Raw genomic sequence first — 14,151 nt, forward strand, 5'->3', positions numbered from 1 at the left:
GCAGAGGCAGGCGGATTTCTGAGTTCGAGGCCAGCCTGGTCTACAAAGTGAGTGCCAGGACAGCCAGGGCTACACAGAGAAACCCTGTCTCGAAAAAAACAAACAAACAACAAAAAAAAAACAGGTATGAGGCACTATATCATGCAGATGTATGACTGGCATTTACATCATGGGTCTGTCCTATGGGGATGAACCTCCGTCTGGCTCCTCCTGAGAACCAAGGGCTAAACTGTGTCTCTTGATCCAGGAAGATCTCTGATCCTCTTATCTAGAAAAACCTTATACCCTGAGGTGCCAGAGAGAGATGGGAACAGGAAATAGAGGGTGGCTGGAACAGGACCACATACAAGATAAAGGTCTCGTCCCAGACGGGATTAAGTGTCTGGCTCTTGACTTGGGTGCGATGGGTCTCCTCTTCAGGGATGGTGTGTTTCACCACTGCCTTCTGCCGACGTCGGGACACAGGGCTGCCCTCTGCTACACCAACCTTCTGCTCGATGCCCAGCAGGCAGTAGGGGTCGCTGAACCCTAGGAAGGTGTGAGAGACAAGACTCCAGGGTGCCAGCCAGCTCCCCTTGAATTCCCATCAGCTCCACTGGGGCCCAGCCTCCTCCCGAGACATCTGGATAAGGTCCCTGGAGACTCAGCGTCTACATGCAAGAGGCTAGCAGCTGGGGGAATCTTTGGAAGAGCTCAAGGCCAGACTATGATGGGGAGAGGTTTACGGGGATGCCTCGACCTCAATCGCACTCACCGCTGACATCTTTGCCCAGAATACCCTTGGCCTGTTTCACTGTGGCCTTCAGGCAAAATACTGGCTTCTGTAGGGATAGGAGGGGGGCTGCCTGAGTTCCTGAGGCGACCAGGTTTCTTCCCGCGCCCCTTCCTCGCCCAGCGTGCCCGGGACCAGTTTACCTCGAGCTCCCTGACTCGCCGCAGCATCTGCTGGTGCTCCTCAGGCTGCACCTGGAAAGCCTGAAGGGGGCAGAGGTGTGGGAGGCTGGGGAGGGGACACAAGGTGGTGGGGAGGGAGGGCCGAGCCTTGGCTCATCCTAGGAGGATGGGTGCGGGTGGAGGCTGGGTTTACCTTCTGCAGATAGCTCAGCAGTTCTGAGTCCTCCTTCACATGGTTGGGCTCTGGCTGACCCAGGCGGTGCAGGACAGTATAGAGGGCTTCCTCATACAGCAGGTCCCGCTGAGACACAGCAGGGTCACCTCATCATCACCCAGAAGCCCTCCCCAAGACCCACACCTCCAGCCCAGGAAAAGGGACAAAGCGACAGATGTCCAGGGAAGGTTGAAACACAGCGTGATCTCTACCAGGCTGCTGCATCCTCAGACTCTGGGGGGCTGAGGGGCCTCCTCCATCATCCCCCACACTCTCCCAGCACCTCCTCTTACCTCCTCTGGGGAGAAATGGTGGGACTGAACGTGGACCTAGGAGCAAGGCAGAAAGACACGGCGTCCCTGGAGGCCTCTCCAGCCAGGCAGGAAGGGCCATGCCTAAGACAGTGGAACCCCAGCACCTCGGCCTCTGGGCCCACCATGTCCCTCACCTTTTCCAACATAAGGCTCCCTGAAGGGCCGACCCCTGGCCCATCTTGCCCATGCCCTGGCCCGCCATGCCTGAGGTCCATGAGCGTTCAGGGGCCCAGCTGTGGGCTGTTTAGCACCTGCCCCCCTCTCCTTCCCCAGAGGAAACAGCAGTGCTTATCAGAAGGCCACCAGCTCCTCACCCCAGCAGCGGAAGTGAGGCCTAGCAGCAGAAGTGGGTGAGTTGGGGGAGATGGCAGGCATGTCTTTGCTAGCTCAGAGGGGGCCCCCAGGTAGCCCACTGTCATTGGAGATAACTGTTTCGTGGGGCTGGAACCTTCAAAGCTATAGGAACGGGGTGGGCCTGGGGTACAAGCCCACCAAAAAGAAGGGACTGGAGAAACCCACCATGGCTCTGCGGAAACTTGGTGGACCCCTCTGCCCACCCACGAGTACGCCCAGGGCCATAGAGGGCAAGCGGGTGGGGGCCTGCCTCCCACATCGAAGCCCCACTACTACTGAGCACCCCCGGGCTGGCTCTTGCCCCTTCCTGCAGTCACTCCTACCTCCCGGGTGGCTTGGGGTGGTGGATCCTGCAGGTCTCTGACCCTGCGGCGCCTTATCTTGATGGCCTGGCGCAAGAGTGGACGCCGCTGGGGGTGGGAGAGGTGTGTCGCCATGGTGGTTGGCTCTGCCCTTCACTCTGCCACCCCCTGGCTGCGGCCGGGTGGAAACAAGGAAGCCGCAGGGTGATGCAAAGGGCCCCGGGCTACACTCTGCTGGGGAGGGTGGAGGAATGGAAGGGTCAGGGTGTCACTGCCTTGGTGGGGCCTTCTCCAGGCTCCCAGCAACACCCTTCAGCCTTCATCCCCGCCAGATCTTCCTCAGCCAGGAGAAAGTGGGCGCAGTGGGCAGGCAAGCCCCACCCACCGTCCCACAGAGGCTCTGGGGAGAGTCCAGAGCTCCTGGCAACGGATAAGGCCAGGCTAAGGCCGTTGCCTGCTTCAACTATGCCTGGGCCGGGGAACCCACTCGCCCACCGGAGACCTGTGGTGTTCTCACCCTAAGGTTTTCCGAATGGGCCCCAGATCTGGGGCAGGGTGGGGCAGGCTCAGGGCGGTGGCTCCAGAGAGGCTAGAGGCAAGAGGCGTTCCTCAGCCAATTGCTCAGCCTGCTCCACCCCACAGGTGACATTCCAGGCAAGGGACAGAACTACTTTGTGTTAGCCAGAGATGGGGAGAAGGGAGAGGCGATGAGGCCTCGGAGCAGTCTCTGTGCGTGGGAGCATTTTGATCTGGGATCTCCCACAGCTCTCTGGCTCACTGTGAGTGGGGTGCAGGTCCGGCTTAAGGACTTTGCTATAATCCACCGTCTTCTTTCCTGGGTAAGGTGGCATGAAGGCACACACTGTGGTAGCCAGCCCAGCGACTCTCCCTCGTAGAAGTCCTGGCACGCCTATGCTCAGGAGGGGAGCGGGAGGAGCAGATGGGACACAAGCCTCGTCCTGGCTCCCGCTGGGCTGGCAGTGGGTGGCACAGACACCATCCCAGGCAGGTGCAGGAGCGTGGGGGCTCTGTAGGAAGGCTGAGAACCAACCACTCGCACTGAGACGGAAACCGGCCTTCTAGCCCCGCCCCCAGCAGCCCCTCCTCCGGAAGACCTCACCCTGGTCGCCACACAAGAGTCAGAGAAGGTCCAGTCACTTCGTTTTTTACTATTTCACAGTTGTAGCAAACAAATCAAGGTGCAAACAGGGTTTATTTCACATTAATATATTAACTGGACATTTTGTGTCAAATAAATAGGAATTCTCTTTAAATAACCATCTCCTCATTTTGTGTCTGGACCAGGAAGGAACAAGAGCAATTCTTAGTGCATCCAGGGGGCGTGAAGCTTACAGAGGGGCGGACTGCAGGTTAGAGGTCACATAGTTGGAGGGCCTCAGTCCCAGATCAAAGGGCCTGGCGGGACAGACATGCATTCTCTATCCCTCCTGCAGAGCAGCCCCCTGTAAAGGGGAGAGGAGAGGAGGTGAATAATTCCCAGAAACAGTAGCATAGGGGCAGAGGGGCTTCCTCTGTAACACGGTGGCTTTGCCTCTGATGCCAGCCACTGGAAGCGCCCAGCAAAATCCCTGGAAGCTCCCACAAAGAACAAGGTGGCCGGGTAAGTGTGACTGTGGATTGACAGTCTGCTGGGACAGTGGCCTTCCAGAGCCAGGCGCACACCAGGGGTAAGGAATGTGAACACGGCTTGGCAGGGCCTGTTGGGGAGACGCATGGCTGGTCTTAGGAGCCCAAGAGATGAAGAACAATGGTCACCAGGCTGAAGGGGCTGGGCAGCAGTGAGGAGTGGCCAGAGAGTCCCTCTGTATGTGTGGGGCTACTATCATGAGGAACAAGGGTCACCCCGTGCTCCTGCAAGCTCCAGAGATGGTGAAAGGGAAGCTGGGAAGAAGAGCGCTGTGAGCTGAGCTAGGGCGAGAAGCTGGGACGTGCCTCTCAGAGGCCAGGAGTTCCACCTTTCTATCAGGGCTAGCTCCTGCTAACTTTATACTCAGGCCTGGGGAAGAACAGGGCCCTCCCTGGCCTCCTGGAATCCCAGATGCAGCCCCACGGGAGGCCCAGGAAGGGGTCTCTCGGTAAGAGGCGGGAAGTGGGCAGGGTCTACTGGGTCTTCTTGTCTTCTGGGGGGTAGTAGGGTGGTGGCGGAGGCTGGCTCTAGAGAAAAAAAAAAACAAAGTTCACATGAGACATCACAGGACTAGCTGTGCTGGCTCCCAACGCCAGCTCCCAGGCTGCGTGACTGAGAAGGCGGTCCCCGCCAACTCACCACGGGCATGAAGGCGGTCCCCTGCCAACTCACCGCGGGCATGTAGACATTGTGTGGGTTGCCTGGGTTGTAATAGGCGCTGGCAGCGGCTTCTGCAGCCTTGGCCTCGGCTGTTAAAGCAAACACATGGGGAGACAGCAGCAAGCGGTGAGCCCCTCCTCCGCCCTCACCCAAGCTCCTAGGCCCATTTGTAGGCGAGAACACTGAGTTACAGAGGTGATCTTCTGACTCCAAAAAGGTCACCACAAGCCAAGAAGCCACAGAGTCCTCATCTCACCGTACCTTTGGATTAGTGTTCTGTGGCACCTGGGATAGAGCCCAGGCCCAGCCCACTCAAGCAAGTGCACACTGAACCACACCCAGCCCTTGGATATAGCTCTTTACCACCAGGCTACCACTGTGCTGGTGCCTTTGGGTGGTCTGTGACCCAGAGGCCCTTCATCATTTGACCGTCAGTAGTCTCCAGCCATTGTTGGGAGTTCTCTGCAAGCCCTTGGGGAGGAGAGGGCTGGTCCTGAAGGACTGCTGGCAGCTGAGAGGCCTCACCTGCAGGAGTAGCGGGGGCACTGGGGCCACTGACCGGAGGCTCCATGGGCCCAGGATAGGGTGGTGGTGGGGGCTGTACATAGCCCATGGCCCCATCCATCATGGGAGGTCCTGGATAGAACTCTGCTTGGGAAGAGAGCGACAGAGACAGTGAGCAGCCCCTTGGTTTCATAGGGCTACACCTGGGATGCCCTAACTAGTCTTGGGATGCCCTCTAAACTCTCCAGGTCTGTTAGGTGTGTTTCCCCGCTGCAGCCTGAAGGTGTGGCTAGTGGGTGGGTGGGTGGGTGGGGTCTGAGTCTGGGCAGCAGAGGACACACTCACCGGGTGGGGGTGGTGGATAGGGATAGCCAGGAGGGCAGGGGTACATTCCATTGGCGACTGGCGGGGGAAAGACATAGGCCCCGCTGGGCATGTAAGGGTACCCATAGGCTCCATTGGGGACTTCACCTCTGGAGGCTATAAGTACAAGGGGAGAGAGACATGAGTGTCACCTGCCCCAGGGACTGATGGGTCCCAGGACTGTGCCCACAGATGTGCCCTACCACCATTCCACTGCCCACCCCAAGGGGTCTGCCTAGGTCACCATGTGGTGAGGGGAGGATGGGAAAAAGGACAAAAGGCAACATGGTGGGGTCAAGGCCAGGTGTGAGGAAAGTGGAGGGAGAGATGTGTTGGGGAAGGGGTGAGGAATGAGGGGGGAAGGGGAAGGAACAAGAGGGGAGGGATGCTGAGTCCAGCACTGGGTGATTGACAATGGCTACTGGATGGTAGTTCAGGAGCTGGGTTTTTTGTTTGTTTTTCAGTCCAAACATTTCTGCTAAAATGTTGTCTGCCTGCTCTGGGCAGGGAAGCCCTCAGAGGAGAATTACAGGTTTCTTCCCCCAACTTCCCAGTCCTGTCAGCTGGCCCAGAGAGTTACCTCCTAGTGTGAACGATACAAAATAAAAGGACAAACAAAAAACCCACATGTCTGATGTGTCCTTAGTTTTTAAGGGCTTGGATACCTTGAGATGCCACCTGGAGCATCCTCTGCCCAAACTCAATGGCGCCCCCTGCTGTGAAGGTCAGCTTGTAGGAGGCGGAGCCTTCCCAGCCACCTGAGAAGGACAAGGACAGTCAATAGTGAGAGGGAAACAGGTTCAGTGCAGACAGATAGCTTGTCCTCTTCTGGCCACCGATGAACACTAAGGAGGCCTGTGGGCAAGGGTGGGCCCTGTGCTGTAGACTGGCCCAGCTCCTGCTTGGGGGGCGGGGTGTCTTATCCTCTCAGCAGGACTTTCCCCACCCCCAGCCAAGTACCCACCCAGCACAAAGGCTATAGAGTTGCCTGGACAGCCAGCAGCAAGAGGGAGGTGGGGAGGTCTCTAACAAAGCACAAAGCACGTGGCAGCTGGCATCTCCTGGTAACTGGCATCGAGGTCCAGTGTAGAACTCTCCTGGTAAGGGGCCTCAAGACAAAACATGGCCCCTCAAGCCCAGAGGGAGGCTCACACAGAACCCCCTGGAGTCTGGGAGTCAGCCACAAAGCAGGCCCTGGCAGCCTCTGCTGGAGCAGCTGCCTTTCCCTACCTTTCCTAGGAACAAGACACAACTCCTTCCCAAACCTAAAACCTGGGTCCTCCCCGAGTAAAAATTAGCACATCTAGTTCTGTTGCTCACTTTCTGAGCAAAAGGCTGATTTAACCCAGCACTTCCCAGCTCTTGGTAACCAAGGTCCCCAAGCGCTGCTTAGCCATTAGCCTGGGTATCAGAAGTTAATTCACACTAGGGGGCTAGAGAGATGGCTCAGTGGCTAAGAGCACTGTCTGTTCTTCCAGAGGTCCTGAGTTCAATTCCCAGCTCACAACCATCTGTAATGAGATCTGGTGCCTTCTTCTGGAGTGTCTGAAGACAGCTACAGCGTACTCACGTAAAATAAATAAACCTTAAAAAAAAATAATCTCAGCTAGGAAGTGAGGCTTGGACAAGGGATGTAAAAAGGGCGTTTCCAGGTGGCAGCCAGAGAGGCTGAGCTTGTCACCCACCTCCTGCTTCAGCCTTCACTATTCCCTTAATGAAGTTCGCACCGAACACCGGCTGCTTAATCTCACAGTCCTTCATCAGGTAAAAGGGCATCATGAAGGACTGCATGGCGTCCTTCCCCTTAGACAGAAAGATGACCTGTGGAGAGAGAAAACCAGGCCATCAGAGCCAGAACCACAGCCAGCTCAGTCACTCACACCTGCCACTTTCTGTGTGCTCGGTCTCTTCCTAGTGACAGAGTAGATAGCATAGTCCACTCCTGGCAGCCACGTGGCTCCTCCCAAGTGCTGGAAACAAACATCCCAGGAGAAGCCAGACTCAGGTGTGCACAGGAGGAACCTGCAGGCCGCAGAATGAGTGGGGACACACTGCTGTGCCTCCAGACACAGGCTGCCAGACTCGGTGCACATAGGAGCCTTCTGTGCTAGGTGCTAGGTGCAGGGCAGAGCAGGTGGAGGCTCCTGGGGGCAGGAGGCACAGCCTGTGCCCATACACAGCATCCTTGTGACTTCCTGTAGGTCACACTTTGCCTGACAGCCACATCACTTTCCTGTCCCATACCCGGAAAAGCCCTCGGTTTCCTATTTTCTTTTTCTTTTTTGTTTTTGTTTTTTTGTTTTTCCGAGACAGGGTTTCTCTGTGTAGCCCTGGCTGTCCTGGAACTCACTTTGTAGACCAGGCTGGCCTCGAACAGAAATCTGCCTGCCTCTGCCTCCTGAGTGCTGTGATTAAAGGTGTGCGCCACCATGCCCGGCTTCTATTTTCTTAATTTCATTTATTGATGTTGTATTTGTGTGGGTGGGTGTGCACATGCCACAGTGCACACATGGAGGTCAGAGGTCAGTTCTCTCCTTCTACTTTGTGAGTCAACCCCTGGGTTTCCAAACCACCAGACGACACGACGTGAACATCAGCCCCCAGAGGTGAGCATGTTGTGGGAGGTGTCATCATGAAAACGTGCCCATGTGCTCATCACATCTCCCCTGGGGGCGGGGGAGGGGGAGATGACACAACCACATGTGGCACTCCTTTCCTAAGTTCCCACAGGCAGGGCCCCTTTCCTATGTACTTGCTTTTATTACTCAGAGCCCACACGGGTTTCCCTCAGACCAGGCAGACTCTGCAGCCTGGCACCTCTCACTCTGCAGGGTTCTGCTGGGCTCTCTGCCCAGCCTGGAGGTTGCGGCCCTGCTACCATATTCTGTGTGCGACATTCATCACTCTGGCCGTGCACAGGAGTCGCAAGGGCTACTCTAGGCAAGTCATCCCGGCAGCTACATCCTACCTCAGAGAGAGTTTTGTGGAATTTGCACGGCCCAAGTCAGGAGAGCGGCACAAAGGGTCAGTATGCTTCTAGAATTGAGGATCATGTGACAGAAAAACAGGCCGAGCAAGGCGCAAACAGTCCCCAGGGTTCAGAGGCCACTGGTGTCACAAGACTGAAGCAGACACGCACATGACCCTCTGAAAGCACAGAGCCTCTAGCCCAACTGTCCTGCTGTACAACTTACCCGGTACGGAGTAAGGTAGACGGTGCCTTTCTTGGTCCCTTTGAAGGCCTCTGGCACATTCTTCATGTCGTTGAAGGTAAGCTCCACATGATCATAGGACATTAGGATGCTGTGAAGAAAACAAAAATACAGTGGCCAGATGACATGCTGTCAGTTATTCTAGACGGGACAGAGTCACTCAGAAGAGTGTGTCCACGGGAGCTATGACGAAACCATCAACACAGCCCAATGGAGAGGAACAAGCCCAGTCTATGAATCTCCCCCATTCTATGTCTATAGCCCCACGTGATCAGGAAGACAGCCACCTTCACCTCTGCGGCTGCATCACATCCCTGCGTTTACACTTTAGTGCGCTCTCAAGTCCTGTGAGTGGGGTTCTGCCTGGGGGTGTTTTGGGGGCAGGGTTTCTTATAGCTCAGGCTGGTCAAAGCTTGCTAAGTTCCCTCCTGCTTCCACCTCCCAAGCTGCTGGTCTCCTGAGGTGCTAGGGCGGAGCCTTGGGCGTGTGCTGGCTATGAGGGCACTCCACCAACTCAGTCCCAGCCAGAGCTCTTTTGTCAGTGTTTGTAAAAGCTAATCTATGCCGGGTTGTGGTGGCCCAACTTTAATCTCTGCACCCAAGGAGGCAGTGGTACGTGGATCTGTGAGTTCAAGGGCAGTCTGGTCTATAGAGTGAGTCCCAGGATAGCCAAAGCTACACAGAAAAATGGTCTCAAAACAAAACAAACAAATAAATACAAGCCTAATATGTAAATGGCTCCAGGCTCATCCCCAGCATCAATAAATAAATAAATAAATGTATGTATGTATGTATGTAAAAGACATGATTCTATATTTGCATTGGACCCCCTGATGCTGGAGTTACATGTGGTTGTGAGCTGTTCCATATGGATGCTGGGAACTAAACCTGGGTTCTCTGGGGGAACAGGAAGTATTTCTAACTGCTAAACCAGCTCTCCAGCCCCTAATCCAAGCTTCTCTAGCTGCAGCGGTAGAAAACTTCTGCACATAAAGCCCTTGAGATAGGGGCGCAAGTGTGTGTGTGTCTTCGTGTGTGTATGTACTCAATTCTCTGGGAAGAGTTCACAACTTTTCTTTTGGAGACAGGGTTTCTCTGTGTAGCTCTGGCTGTCCTGGAACTCACTCTGTAGACCAAACTGGCCTTGAACGCACAGAGATCTGCCTGCCTTGCCTCTTGAATGCTGGGACCAAAGGCGTGCGCCACCACCTCCAGGTAAGTTCACAGCTCTTATCTCTATCAGTGGTTTGTGAATTAAAGATTAATGTTTACAAGTTTAAATTCCAAAGTTTGAGTGTCATACTTAAATTTTAATTATTGCTGACACATTTGTTTCAGAAGTGTGGCTGAAGTTATTCCTTAGAACCCTACTGGTAGCAATGAGCTATGAACCAGATGCTGAGGCCCAGGAGGGTAGATAGGGTAAGACTCAGTTTAAGAGACAAAAAATTCCCAGTATGGTAGCACATGCCTTTAACCCCAGCACTCAGGAGGCAGAGGTAGGTGAATCTCTGTAAGTTCAAGGCCAGCCTGGACTACCTACTGAGTCCTGGACAGCCAGGGCTCTATTACACAAAGAAACACTGTCTTGGAAAAACAAACAAAAAGGAATCACTCCCAAATAATGAAACTAAATAGCCCTGGTGAATTCCTTGCACTTAAAAGCCTGAGATAGGAAGACTGCCTCAAATTCAAGGCCAACCTGGGCTACAGGAATGAAACCATACCTCAAAAAACCAGAGAGACTGGTAGAAGTGGGGACAGTCATTAAATGGCATCAGAGAACTTGGCTCAGCCAAAGAACTGGACAAAGTATACCAGAAAACAATGTAAGGTTTCTCAGATTACAAGATAAAAAGGTTTGAGTTCGTATGGTTCCATTCAGCTGTCTCCTCCTGTCCCAAATATCCTTTCTTGGTGCAATAAAAGAGGGGCAGCTCAGATTAAAGAAGTGGTCACCAAACACATGTGCTGGCCAGCCCCTTCCCAAGCCCTACGCACACAAGGTCAGCAGAACCTGGCCGTGTCACTGCCACCTTCTCCTCTGAGTCAGCTTCCCAGGTGACAAGTCCCAAGACGGGTGCCTGTCTACACTGGGTGTGGGCTCTGACTTCCATCATGTCTCTCTTGGCTCTCAAGTTAATCCAAGCCCGGATAGTGCAAGTCAGGAGAGTCGGATTTTCAAGGAACAAGAAAAAAGAGGAACGGAGAAGCCCAGCAGTTCAAGGGAGGGGAGAGAAAAAAAGAATCTTGAAGTTGGGAGACCTCTGTTCGGGGAACTGACACAGGCCATTAAGAATTCAAGAGAACCAGGCAAGAGACAAGCCTTTATAAGGGTCACCGGGTTAAGCAGCTGACAGACATTTAGTTCCACCACCTCTAGGGCCTCAGGTTCTTTTGGAACCTGAGAAGTTCCTGGAATATACGAGAAAAATGTACAGGAGTAGTTAAGCCTATTGACTTTGGGGCCAAGTTACCTTCCTTCAATTCCCATCTGTTAGTCACAGCACAATGGTCTAAATTATTTTCACCTCACTAGGCGTCACTTGCCCTACCCGTAAAATGTGTCTAATAGTTTCTGCGGCACAAGATTATGTATTACCTAAGGTAGAGCTGACGCAGCGTAGTAAAGACGTAGTGAACGCCTAATAAACAGCAACTATGTTTTAAGACTTCGTTTGGGAAGAGGTTCAAGAAATCAACCGTGGGCCTCACTCGGCTTCCCAAACAAACCCTGACACCATTCTCCGGCCCCACCCCCACCCATCGCCCCAGCTGATCAGCACTCCGGCCCTCCCCCACGACCCACCCACTCCCTCCAGCCCCGCCTCCGGCCGTTACCACCCCTTTCTCCCCCCCACCCCCGCAGCGCTCCATCAATTTCCTTCCCCACCATATCCCACCGCCCACCACACACAGTGGCCGACACCCGCCCTTCAAGTCTCCAGGATCCTTCCGCCGTGTTTTCACCTCTCAGTGTTGTTGACGATCACTCCGCCGCCCTCTGAGTGATTCTTGTTGAGCGCCATAGTCTCTCCCACCGGGGTCCCGAGACTCGCAAGGCTCTGCGCTTGCGCTGGTCTTTGGGCCCGCCTCTAGTGGCGTCGTTCGTATTACAGTCAGCCAATCATAGTTCCTGCGCGCAGGCTGACCAACCACCTGATCGGGACTGTCACGTGGGGAGAGTTTACTCCCGCTCTCCCTCCCCCAAGTTGCACCTGCATCACAAACAAGCAGCCAACTACAATTCCCAGCAGGCAGTGGCCCCGCAACTGCGGCCTCGCCCTGCGTTTAGTGACGAGTGCATTCTGGAATTTGTAGTCTTTTTTTTTATACTATAGGCCAGGCTGGAGATTATATTTACAAGACTACTTAAACATTTGTACGCCTCTCTCATCCCAGCCTCCTCATGTTAAGCAAACTCAATCGAAGAAATGTAACTTAAATTTGATGATCTGGTGTATGGTACATTTAAATATCACGTAACCAGCGGTCTTCATTTCCGCAACTGTCATGAGTAGTTCGCGCTTACACTTGGGTATTCATTGCAAACTTACAGAGCAGTGCGAAATGCAGTCCCTTCTACAGTAGACTGGCAAAGCCCGGAAAAAAAAAAACAAAAACAAAAAACAAAAAAAACGCCACTTTAATCGACCCAGATCCAGACCCCGGACTGTGAACTTCTGGGGACTGAGCGGTCCGCTCCCCACCCTCTTCCCCGCCCAACACCTGCCTCCTGCCGCCTCGCGATGGCGCTGCTTCCTGCTCTGATCTAGCGGATCCCGCTGCAGAAGTTAAACAGCAGGGTTTAAACAGGACCTAGAATAATTGAATGGACCGACAAAGCACAAGACCAACTGCCAGGTAGGACTTTGAAAATACCACTGACTCGTTTCTGCTAGTGGGTGTCTCCCCACTGCGCTGTAGTGAATTTAAACTCCATCTCTGAGATTTATCTTTCGCAGGGCTGTCGAGGGTTGGGAGAGCTCTTCAGTTTCTGGGTGGCATCTTAGTGTACCTACCCTTAACCTTAGGACACCAGTGTTTGGTTTGAAGCAGACAGCATGGTGCCCTACATCCTGGAGCATTGCCACAGATTTGAGGCCAGTTTGGGCTGCATAATGATTTCCAGACCAGCCTCAGCTGCAGAGTAAGACAGTTTTGGGAAATGGCGGGTACATCATTAACTCACAGTGCACGAGACACTTCTGTTCGCTTTGGGGTTGTTTGTTTGTTTGTTTGTTTTTCTAGGTGCACACTAATAAAAGTCAAATGGCTACAGATTTTTGTTTGTTTGGTTTTTGAGAAAGAGTCTCTTGTCCATCAGCACCTCCAAGTTGTTTTGTAACTGAGGCTGGTCTTGAATTCCTGGTCCACCATACCTGGATCAGTTTGTTTGTTTGTTTGTTTGTTTATTATACAGGGTCTTCTGTAGCTATTGTTGGCTAGTTACTGGCCATGTAGCTGAGGGTAACTCATGTCTCTTGGCTCCACCATTCCTGAGATTACAGGTGTGTACCACCGAGCCTGGGTTTACAAAGTAATGATGATCAGTTGACTCCAGTATTCATGCACGTCACACAAAGCACTGTTCTAAGCTGGACTATGGCCCTAGCCAGCCCAGCATTTTTTAAAGAGCATAGTCCAAGCTGGGTGTAATGACACAATCAGGGATCAGAGGTGAGAGGACGGCTGGGGGTTTGAGCCCTGGCTCCTTGTTTGTGTATTCAATTCCAAACCATCCAGCGACTCTGTCCCACAAAGATAAAACAACAACAAATACAGTAAAAGAAAATCCATGACCACATCTGGTGGCACACGCCTTTAGTCCCAACACCCGAATCAGGTGTTCACAATGGTCTGTAACTCCACTCCAGGCAGTCTGGTATCTTGTTCTGGCTTCTTTGGGTACCTACATTCACACACACACACAAATAATAATAAAAAGAAGAAAAAAAAGAGGGAAATCCTTTCCTGGAACCTGAGGATCTTTCCTGTCTTTCCTGACACTCAGAGCGTTGCTAACAGGACGGGTGCAGAGTTCATCTCAGGACCCGAGTCTCTGAGAGGGAACACGTTTCTAGGCTCTGATAATACCTCTTGGTGGTTGAGACTCACTGAAGTCACTGGTTTTGCCTTTTAACCTGAATGTTATGTTGGGCAGACAACTTATGAACAGCCTTGTTTGGGCCAGTTTCCAACCACTTGATTCAATAAAGCCAAAAGCCTGCTTCCTTGAGCGAATTGTTGGATTGGCCTGGCCAGACTGGTGTTTCTTGGTCAACACTTCTGTTCTCTGTAGATAGGAATATTTACGGGTAGGGAAACACAGGTATCTTTGCTTTATCTCAGCTTCCTCTTTTTTAAGGATTTATTTATTTATTTATTTATTTATTTATTATTTTATATGAGTACACTGTAGCTGTCTTCAGACACACCAGAAGAGGGCATTGGATACCATTACAGATGGTTGTGAGCCACCATGTGGTTGTTAGGATTTGAACTCAGGACCTTCAGAAGAGCAGTCAGTGCTCTTAACCGCTGAGCCAGCCCTCAACTTTTTCTTTTTTGTTTTTGTTTTTTTGTTTTTTGTTTGTTTGTTTTTGTTTTTTGAGACAGGGTTTCTCTGTGTAGCCCTGGCTGTCCTGGAACTCACTCTGTAGACCAGGCTGGCCTTGAACTCAGA

General features: G+C 53.0%; 2 protein-coding genes across 7 annotated transcripts in view; both read right to left on the reverse strand.

The window, feature by feature from the left end:
• Unc13d (unc-13 homolog D) overlaps positions 1-3,073 on the reverse strand; it is a 17,056-nt gene extending 13,983 nt beyond the window's left edge. Inside the window, exons 1-7 of one of the 2 annotated variants that reach the window (XM_029483105.1) lie at positions 2,596-3,073; positions 2,100-2,312; positions 1,402-1,437; positions 1,088-1,195; positions 916-975; positions 755-821; positions 348-528 (exon numbers count right to left, since the gene is read on the reverse strand). In XM_029483105.1, the coding sequence (XP_029338965.1) occupies positions 348-528; positions 755-821; positions 916-975; positions 1,088-1,195; positions 1,402-1,437; positions 2,100-2,213 (566 nt within the window). In that variant the 5' untranslated portion in view covers positions 2,214-2,312; positions 2,596-3,073. Of the gene's footprint in view, positions 1-347; positions 529-754; positions 822-915; positions 976-1,087; positions 1,196-1,401; positions 1,438-2,099; positions 2,390-2,595 lie in introns of those variants that run through there. The other variant, XM_021177470.2, reaches the window with a different exon arrangement.
• A 154-nt stretch (positions 3,074-3,227) lies between these two features.
• Wbp2 (WW domain binding protein 2) lies at positions 3,228-11,573 on the reverse strand. 5 transcript variants are annotated; one of them, XM_021177499.2, is made up of 8 exons: positions 11,436-11,572; positions 8,448-8,556; positions 6,939-7,074; positions 5,919-6,011; positions 5,236-5,370; positions 4,912-5,034; positions 4,399-4,475; positions 3,228-4,253 (listed from the first exon to the last, which is right to left on the reverse strand). In XM_021177499.2, exons 1-8 carry the CDS (start codon positions 11,492-11,494, stop codon positions 4,200-4,202), a joined length of 786 nt encoding a protein of 261 aa, XP_021033158.1. In that variant the 5' UTR covers positions 11,495-11,572; the 3' UTR covers positions 3,228-4,199. The 5 variants fall into 5 exon arrangements, with proteins under 5 accessions (XP_021033158.1, XP_029339911.1, XP_029339910.1 ...); XM_021177500.2 differs by lacking the exon at positions 11,436-11,572 and adding an exon at positions 8,759-8,963 and having other exon boundaries at positions 4,109-4,253; XM_021177501.2 differs by lacking the exon at positions 11,436-11,572 and adding an exon at positions 8,753-8,925 and having other exon boundaries at positions 4,109-4,253.
• Between the last annotated feature and the right edge of the window lie 2,578 nt (positions 11,574-14,151).

This window comes from Mus caroli, chromosome 11 (assembly GCF_900094665.2).
Source record: "Mus caroli chromosome 11, CAROLI_EIJ_v1.1, whole genome shotgun sequence".
Taxonomy (NCBI): domain Eukaryota; kingdom Metazoa; phylum Chordata; class Mammalia; order Rodentia; family Muridae; genus Mus; species Mus caroli.